The 9745-nt window shown below is 39.4% G+C and overlaps 1 protein-coding gene across 1 annotated transcript in view; it reads right to left on the bottom strand.

Moving 5' to 3' along the window:
- Window positions 1–1129: 1129 nt before the first annotated feature.
- Window positions 1130–9745, bottom strand: part of UPRT (uracil phosphoribosyltransferase homolog) — a 35733-nt gene continuing 27117 nt past the window's right edge. The window contains exons 4-7 of the mRNA XM_066249313.1: window positions 9359–9421; window positions 7010–7171; window positions 5549–5647; window positions 1130–3513 (exon numbers count right to left, since the gene is read on the bottom strand). Coding sequence (XP_066105410.1) covers window positions 3407–3513; window positions 5549–5647; window positions 7010–7171; window positions 9359–9421 — 431 coding nt within the window. The 3' untranslated portion in view covers window positions 1130–3406. The remainder of the gene's footprint in view (window positions 3514–5548; window positions 5648–7009; window positions 7172–9358; window positions 9422–9745) is intronic.

Raw genomic sequence — 9745 nt, 5'->3', positions numbered from 1 at the left:
ATCAATCTTGTTTACCTTTTGTAAAGCCAGTAGCCATGGCTACCATCACAGCCGCTTGGCCCATGCAGGTTCGCATTGGATTCAGACAGTCGGTAAAGAAACAACAGAGCCAAAAACTGGTAGGCCATCATCTTTAATCCTAGCTTGCACCCAGCAGGCAAGTAATAACACACACTGGTCTCCAAAACCCACTCATTCAGTGCTCACAAAGCTACTGACTTATTTGAGTTTCCCAGAATCAAAGGTTTCTAGCTCACCAGACTTATTCACCTCTGTTCCCCATCTCCTTCCTTCTCCTTGCACAAACTCTGCACAAACTGGCTTCTTACTCAACACTCCACCACCTTGGCTGCTTCTCCAGCCCTCCTCCATGTGGCCTTTCTCTGCTCTCTCTCTGCTCTTCCCTCTAATGTTAATCTCAGGAATCAAGAGACAAAGCTTCCATTCTGTCCCCATTTTATAGTGTAGAAATCAAAACCTTTAATCCAATATACAAAATAGGGAAGTCTCTAACACAGTCACTTATCTGAGGCATGATGAAATTGCACCACCCCACATCAAAAAGGGTGGGAAAGGCTTATTCCTAAAACCAAGCCCCAGGCTACAAGGATCCTGCCTGCGCACAGCTTGCCCTCAACACACAATATTATCACCTGGGTGACAGGCTTCCATGTGGGCAGCAGCATAATATATTTTATCTGCCCAACTATCTTGTTTACCTTTTCAAAGAACCAGCTCTAGTTTTATTGATCCTCTGTATTGTTTCTTTAGCCTCTATGTCATTTATTTCTGCTCTGATCTTTATTATTTCCTTCCTTCTACTACATTTGGGCTTTACTTGCTGTTCTTTTTCTAGTTCTTTTAGATGCAGCGTTTTTTTTTTTTGAGCTTTTTCTAGCTTCTTAAAGTGTTCCTGTAGTTCTATGAACTTCCCTCTCAGTACTGCTTTTGCTGTGTCCCATAAATTTTGAGTTGTTGTATGCTCATTGTCATTCGTTTCTAGGAATTTTTTTATTTCTTCTTTGATCTCATTCTTAATCCATTCGTTATTTAACAACCTGTTATTTAGTTTCCATGTGTTTAAGAATTTTTGAGCTTTTCTGTTGCAGGAAACTTATCAAGGTGACTGTTCAGAAAGTGAATCTTTTTTTTTTTTTTCATTTTTTCTGAAGCTGGAAACAGGGAGAGACAGTCAGACAGACTCCCGCATGCGCCCGACCGGGATCCACCCAGCACGCCCACCAGGGGCGACGCTTTGCCCACCAGGGGGCGATGCTCTGCCCATCCTGGGCATCGCCATGTTGCGACCAGAGCCACTCTAGTGCCTGGGGCAGAGGCCACAGAGCCATCCCCAGCGCCCAGGCCATCTTTGCTCCAATGGAGCCTTGGCTGCTGGAGGGGAAGAGAGAGACAGAGAGGGAAAGCGCGGCGGAGGGGTGGAGAAGCAAATGGGTGCTTCTCCTGTGTGCCCTGGCCGGGAATCGAACCCGGGTCCTCCGCACGCTAGGCCGACGCTCTACCGCTGAGCCAACCGGCCAGGGCCAGAAAGTGAATCTTATCGCTCATGTTACATCCAATGTTGTGGAAAGCCAACGGCATCCTTTGAACCAGAAGTTAATAGTTTTCTGCTTTTTTGTTGCCAAGGAAGTTCTTTGTAACTGTCACAAAAGACTGCCATGCTGCTTTCTCATCCTTATTCATCTTCCTGGCAAATTCTTCATCACATATGAGGGTTCAAATTTAAGGTCCATCGCATACACCTGCTTTTATCTTCTCGAGATATAGGGCAGGAAAAGCAGGAATAATATGTTGAAAGCATTCACTTTCTCTATTCAAAGCCTGAACAAACTGCTTCCTTAAGCCAAGTTTGATGTGAAGTGAGGGAAAAATGATCCTGTCTTGATTAACTACAGGTTCATTCACAATATTTTGCATCCCTACTTCCAGAGCTTCACATTTCAGCCACTCCTTTTGTGTCCAGTGTTTCTCCTGAGCTTGGCTGTACCACAAACACAGAAAGCAAGGGTACTTTGTGAAACCTCTGTTCTAGCAGGAAATTTACCATTTTAAGATCCACACAAATGATCCAGTTATGCTCCTCATACGTCAGAATGTCAAGGACAATTTTTATGTCATTATAATATTCTCACAAATTAGTTGAATAACCAATTGGAACTGCTGCATAAACATTACCATTGTGTAGGAGAACACATTTCAGACTCTGTTTAGAGCTATCAAGAAATAGCTGCCATTCTGTTGGACTGTAAGTGGTAACACCTAGCTGGCTGAGAAGACTACTGATATCATGACAGTAAATAAAGTGTTTGTCTTCAGAAAAAAAGTCCACAAAAATTTGCTCATGCTTTCTGAAATGGGATACTTTAGCTGACTGGTAAAGTACATTCTTTTCTTGAAGCCTGGAGGCTAATAACTCAGCTGCTTTCTTTGATAGGCCCAAATCTCTTACTAAGTCATTCAATTCGGATTGGCTAAACTGCTGAGGGGTTAATGACTGCTTGGCATCAGAAGAAGACCCTTCAGATTCTACAACCATTTCCTCGTGCATCTTATCAAAATACATTTGATCACCATGTTCACTTTCTTCGTCCTTAGAGAGAGAAGAGGGAGGGGAGGGGTATAGAAGCAGATGATTGCTTCTCCTGTGTGCCCTGACCAGGAATTGAACCTGGGACATCCACATGCCGGGCTGACGCTCTACCACTGAGCCAACCGACCAGGACTGGAATGCATTTTTTCATCCTCTCCAAGTTACCAACCTGTAAAGTACTGGGAAGTATATAATTCAGGAAGGTGAAAACAGCCATAAAAATGACAACTCCTTAGAACTAAAAGCAAAGTAAACAAAATGGCAACTATGCTTGGCCAATGAACATACTCTCATTTGGGTTTTATTTGTGGCTGCAAGCAATGTCCAAAGTGAGAGGTTCATAAATTAGGGGAAATTTTCAATGTACTGAGCAATCAGCAATTTATATAAGAATGTTATTGTGTTTTCTAAGAGTTGCATGTGCTTCATTGTTAAATTTGGTGACAACAGCCAAGAAATAACCTATGTTTTCTTCTAGGATTTTTATAGTTTTACAATTTACACTTATGTCCTTTATCCATTTGGGGTACAGATGGTGGTTTGCTGAGTTGTACACTTAAAACCTTTATGGTTTTGTGAACCAATGTCATCCCAATAAATTCAATAACAAAAGAAATAACCAAATAAAATTTAAAAACCGCAAACATTTTCTTATTTACTACACCCACTTTCAAAAATTATAAAGCACCTTTAACAATTTTCTGTTTGCCATAATTCCTCAAGTGAATCTGTGAAATAGGTAGAAACTCAGAAAATAACTGTGATATTATACAAGAGAATTAAGTTTCATTTAATAACTTAGTCTGTTCCAAAGTATTTCTGTCCAAAATGTGTAGGTGCAACCGGATGAACTTCAGTAGTTAAAATGGTGATTTCTGGAAACTCCTGAATAATTGATTTGGCACCTTCAAAAAATAAGAGAAAATTATTATTTCAAGATTTTTGGTCACATGGGTTGGAATTCAGGAATTTTATCATCAGTCACTAGGTCTCATATTGACAGAGTACCGAGAGCAATGACCTTTGGGTACCCAGTGAGACTTAGTTCATCTTTTAGTTTCTTCAATGTCTGATATCTGAAAAGCTTTGATAGTAGTCAGACTATAGCCTTACCCACTCACTAATAAATATTGAATATTTGAGAATATACTCAGTGAGAGCAACTTTCCCCTTGAAGAGTCTTTTGTTGATTTTAAAGGCAGCTGAAATAGAGAGAATACTGTTCTTTCTGAAAATGGGATCACACATAAATTGATGGTTTCTCAACTAGACTACTGTGAAACAAGTGCAGAGACTCTTTTGTTTTGTCAGAGAAAGCTAGCTTTTAAGAAATTAGTAATTTCCTTGACAAGTTAGCTCAGTTGGAGCATTGACCTGACTGGCCAAGGTTGCAGGTTTCATCCCTGGTCAGGGCACATACAAGAATCAACCAATGAACGCATACGTAAGTGGAACAACAAATTAATGTCTCTGTGTCTCTCTGTCCTCTCTCTCTAAAAAAATCAGTTTAAACCAAAAAGCCCATCAATAGATGACTGGATAAAGAAGATGTGGCACATATACACTATGGAATACTACTCAGCCATAAGAAATGATGATATCGGATCATTTACAGCAAAATGGTGGGATCTTGATAACATTATACGAAGTGAAATAAGTAATTCAGAAAAAAACAGGAACTGCATTATTCCATATAGGTGGGACATAAAAGTGAAACTAAGAGACATTGATAAGAGAGTGGTGGTTACGGGGGGAGGGGGGAAAGGGAGAGGGAAAGGGGGAGGGGGAGGGCACAAAGAAAACTAGATAGAAGGTGACAGAGGACAATCTGACTTTGGGTGATGGGTATGCAACATAATTGAAAGACAAGATAACCTGGACTTGTTGATCTTTGAATATATGTAACCTGATTTATTGATGTTGCCCCATTAAAGAAATAAAATTATAATAAAAAAAATCAGTTTAAAAAATTAGAAAAAGAAATTAGTACTCCAGCTTTTGCAGGGGAGGGTGGGAGGATCAGGGAAAGGGATTAGCATGCTCTTTTGGGAGAAATAACTATTCAGGTCCTCTTCCCATTCTTTAATTGGATTGCTTGCTTGTTTGTTGCTGAGCTTTGTGAGTTCTTTATATATTTTGGATATTAACCCCTTATCGGAGCTGTTGTTTGCAAATACATTGAATACTATTTGCTATTTTTTACCTTGCTCTTTTACACTCACCACATAATTTTTTTTGAATGTCATTATTTTTCAAAACTATGATTTAACAGTTGCATAATATTATACCCTTTAAATATATATTTATTTAACCTTTTGTTCATTGTAAGTCATTTATATACTTTCAATTTTTTAAACTAAATATTTCTGTACGTATCTATGATTATTTTATTAGGATAGTTTCTGAATTGTCCTAGATGGCATGGCAAAAAAAATGTAGGGTCTTAAATTAGGCTTACATCCCCCATGAAATGGATAACACACAGTTTTTTTCACAAGCCCTCTGTGCAGAAGTCTAACTTTAAAAACTTCTCTTTGCTTCATACTGCAAAGTTTACTTAAATAAGACCACAGTGCTAGTTAGAATCTCTAATTTTTTTGCCTTTTGCCTTATGGGAGTAGTTCTCAGGCTCATGTGGAGAACCAGGAGAAGAAGGGACCTCTCAGGTATTTGCAGACTCTACTCAAAGAAGACCACCAGGAAAATCAATTGTAATCTCCTTCCATAGGGTTTATTCATACTTTTCCATTTGAATCTGAACAACATTAGAATGGTGTCAAATATTATTGTTAGGCTTACATATGAAAAGTATGAGTTATAAAGACAAAAATTAGAGTTAGATTTAATGTGGAAGCAAAGAAACTTTTCATCAGGATGAGAGATGAACAGATGCACACTCAGCCACGCAATGACCCAGTTAGTGCCTCATGCTGAACTTACCATGTGGAGTGGAGAACAAGCTGAGTAGGATGATAACACTGGGTTGAACTCCATGTTCTATAAGAACCCTAACAGCTTCAATGACAGTATTTCCAGTGCCTGAAATCAAATGATGACCCAATTAATTTCCCACTTGAACATTTCTCTCAAAATCTATTTGATGCTTCTTTGAAGTAAAGGCAGTTTAGAAATCTAACATAAGACACCCCTAGGCAAAGCTTCACTTGAAGGTACTTGTTCTTTACCAATGACATCATTTTCAATAATGGACATGACACATGTACTTTATAGTTTTCAAAGGCAGAACAAACCTAAAATTCATTCAGTATTTGAGATATCAAATTTAACACCCACCCTTCATTCACAAACCCAGGAGACTATGCCCTGTGTGATCTGAGTAAACTTAAGAAACATAATAGATTGCCTGGCCGGTTGGCTCAGTGGTAGAGTGTTGGCCTGGCGTGCAGAAGTCCCGGGTTCGATTCCCGGCCAGGGCACACAGGAGAAGCACCCATCTGCTTCTCCACCCCTCCCCCTCTCCTTCCTGTCTGTCTCTCTCTTCCCCTCCTGCAGCCGAGGCTCCATTGGAGCAAAGATGGCCCGGGCGCTGGGGATGGCTCCTTGGCCTCTGCCCCAGGTGCTAGAGTGGCTCTGGTCGCAACAGAGCGATGCCCTGGAGGGCAGAGCATCGCCCCCTGGTGAGCAGAGCGTCACCCCCTGGTGGGCTTGCCAGGTGGATCCCAGTCGGGTGCATGTGGGAGTCTGTCTGACTATCTCTCACCGTTTCCAGCTTCAAAAAAATACAAAAAAAAAAATGAGGCACAAGAAATATAATAGAATAAGAGAAAAAAATATTACCTCCAGAAAGGATAAATCCTTGCAAAAATCATTGCTATAACTCATTGAGCTACAGAGGAGACATATTTCAATATATTTTCTGTGTTTTCTATATTGTGCCCCATTAGATCAGTTGCTTCAACATGTTCATTTTAAGAAAGAAGCTCTTTGGAACTAATCAAGTTTGACTAATGTCTATTCTCTTATTAGACAATAAAAAATGTCCAGTGAACTTCCCAGGGTACCTCCAAATCTATGTAAGGAAAATACATTTATAAACAGTTTTTGCCTTATAAATGGTAGTAGTACTAAGTTGAATTTTAATTAACCTGCCTGACCCATGGTTAAGGAAAAGGGGATGAAACTGAACTCATTCTGTGAAAGACCAGTGAACTCTCTCTTCAGAAAGAGTGTGGCCTTGACCTGCAATGCTGAAGTCGCCAGTTCAAAATGCCAGGCTTGCCCAGTCAAGGCACATACAAGAAGCAAGTACTATGAGTTGATGTTCTCTGCTCCTCCCCCCTACTTCTCTCTAAAAATCAATAAATATATTTTTTAAAAAAATCAATAAATAAAGTCTTTAAACTCTAACCAAAAGTTACAAATTAAACTCAGGCCACTTACTGAGAATTGGATACATCAGAAGGACTTTTCTCCTATAAATGTCTGGAGGAAACTTGGCATAATATACTTTGGCTCTTTGTGTCTCCTCATCACTCTGAATCAGGATCTTTCCAATACGTATAGATCGACAGCAATCTCGTAAACCTTGCTCCATTGCCTCACCTTGAAGAAGGGAATAAAAGAGAAGGGGAAAAAAAGTTTAGGAGAGATAAAGTGCAAATCCAAGAATAGGCCAAAGCAGTGTTTTTTTACTATTATCATTACAAAAAGGACACTGTCAAGATAAAGGCAGATCCTTTTAAGTTAACAACTTTACTTCTGATATGTTTATATTTTATACTTAATGCAAGTCAGGCTGCCATAATTACAAGAAATAACGTGTTTTAGTGTTTTGTTAAAGCTGCTTGCTCTTTAAGCTTTTCCGATATCAAGAACATATTACTCTTATTATTTAAGAGGGCCTTTAAACCACCTAAACTTGTTACTCACATCTGAAAAAAATATAAAAGGTTTGTGGAAGAATGAAGGCTACAGACCAAAGGATCTCTTTTTAGATCAAAGTGGCATCAGGGGACATCACTTTTACCCAGCAAGGACTTCAGTGGCCAAGGTTTTTCTGGCAAATAGGGAAAAAATAGTGTATTGTTCCCTCTCTCCCAGAGAACCACAACCAACAGCAGCACCACCCCCTTTTTCTGATCATGGAGCTATTCCGAGTCTGAATTCTTTTAAGGAAGCATTGGCCAAAAATCAATTCTTTTCAAAGGACCTTCAAGATTTTAGAACATATCAGAATTCTACTTGTATTATGATTTACTTAATACTCTTGATTACATTAACTGTTTTTGTTTACATGTACTTTAACAGGAAACTTTACACTCACTACTGTAAACATAAAAACAGTTTATAATATATATGAAAAGTGACTAATAGCTGTTCAGATCAAAAACAACCCTTCTTATGCATCACTCCATGGTCATCTGGTATATACTCAGGGTCTGAGGACCATGCTGCTGCCCGTTAGGGCAGGAACTGGATTGAAACAGAAGAAACTGTAACTTAAATGCTCATCTCCATTGTCTTTACCAGTTTTAAAAGGTTGAACAACATGGTCCTAAAAATCCTATTATTGTATAAGAGCTATATTCTGATACAAAAGGAGTTTAACTTATTTTAGTTCACGTATTTTTATTCACAAATAGAACTTAATAGCTAGAGGAGAAAAGGGAATGTTTATGTTTAAAAAAATAGTTCAGCCTAACTAGGTAGTGTGGTGCAGTGGATAGAGCATCAGCCTGGGATGCAGAGGACTCAGGTTCAAATCCCCAAGGTCGCCGGCTTGAGCATGGGCTCATCAAGCTTGAGCAATGGCTCACCAGCTTGAGCACAGGGTCATTGGCTTGAGTGTAGGATCATAGACATGACCCCATGATCCTTGGCTTGAGCCCAAAGGTCACTGGCTTGAAGCCTGAGGTTGCTGGTTTGAGCCCAAGATCACTGGCTTAAGCAAGTAAGGGGCTCTGCTGTAGCCCCCCCGGTCAAGGCTCATATGAGAAAGCAGTCAGTGAACAACTAGGTGCTGCAATGAAGAATTGATGCTTCTTATCTCTCTCCCTGTCTGTCTGTCTGTCCCTACCTGTCCCTCTCTCTGTCTCTGTCAAAAAAATAAAAAGAAGTAGTTCATCTGTTTCAAGTGCAAGGAAATGGGACTTCCACTGTAACTGGATCTTGTGCAAAAAATACTTCAGTTGCTGAATAGAAATAACCATCCCTATTATAGGCATGTGTTTTGCTGCACAAAGGTTAGTTTAGAAGGGTAATCAGTTGGACTCCAACACAAACACAATATTTATGAGACCAGAAACTGGAAATATATCAAGTTTGTGCCAGACAACTGCTTTTGCCTATCTGGTCACATACTCATCAAATATAAAACTGAAAATATTGATCAGGTCATTCAGTTCAGCTCCTGACAGAATATGACTGTTGTATATAAAAGAAAAAATTGTTTTCTCCTGCCAGGTCTACAAAGTTCTGTAGCCCTGAAATTGTGCCATATTCCATCCATGTTCATGCTGTTTCATTCTCCCCAATGTTATCACTGTCATCCCTGAAACTTTTGAAAGCTGGCTTGCCTTTAGGGGTGCACCACTAAAGATGCTGTGTGGTTAAAATTAGCCAAATTCAGTAACACACAGACCATACTTCAAGGCACCACAAGGATAGACAACAGCAAAATTTAAGCTAAAGTAGGCTGCAATTCTGACAGACAAGCTCACTTCCCTCCTAGAAAACAGCAATTTGTTTCTATGCATGCAAAGGGACAAAGTTGCACATGTTCAAACCTACCGCTTCTCATTATGCTGACCCCACAATTTCCCTTCTCAAATTTCACTCCTTCATACTTGTACCCTGTAGAGGAATAAAGGCAAAGAATTTATCTTTCATCATGGGAGCAATCTTACTTATATTTTAAAGTGCCTGTGTTCTCAAACAGATGGGTACTGAGAAACCCTTGTCCATATGCAATGTATAACATCTTAGGTTCCCTGGGAAAGTAATAAGAAGATTCAAGGCTTTTCAGTTATTTCTTCATTCTTTATAAAAAAACCTGTGGGGGTAATTAGGAGAGGTAGACTTCATTAACTGGAAATAGGACTTATGATAGCATGGTATTCATAAACACATTCCTCAAACAGAATTTAGAGAATCAATGCATTCTAAGAATGCTATAAA

This window comes from Saccopteryx bilineata, chromosome X (assembly GCF_036850765.1).
Source record: "Saccopteryx bilineata isolate mSacBil1 chromosome X, mSacBil1_pri_phased_curated, whole genome shotgun sequence".
In the NCBI taxonomy this organism is placed as follows: domain Eukaryota; kingdom Metazoa; phylum Chordata; class Mammalia; order Chiroptera; family Emballonuridae; genus Saccopteryx; species Saccopteryx bilineata.
The sequence above is the reverse complement of the archived record's forward strand: the minus strand, read 5'-3'. Positions and strand labels throughout refer to the sequence as shown.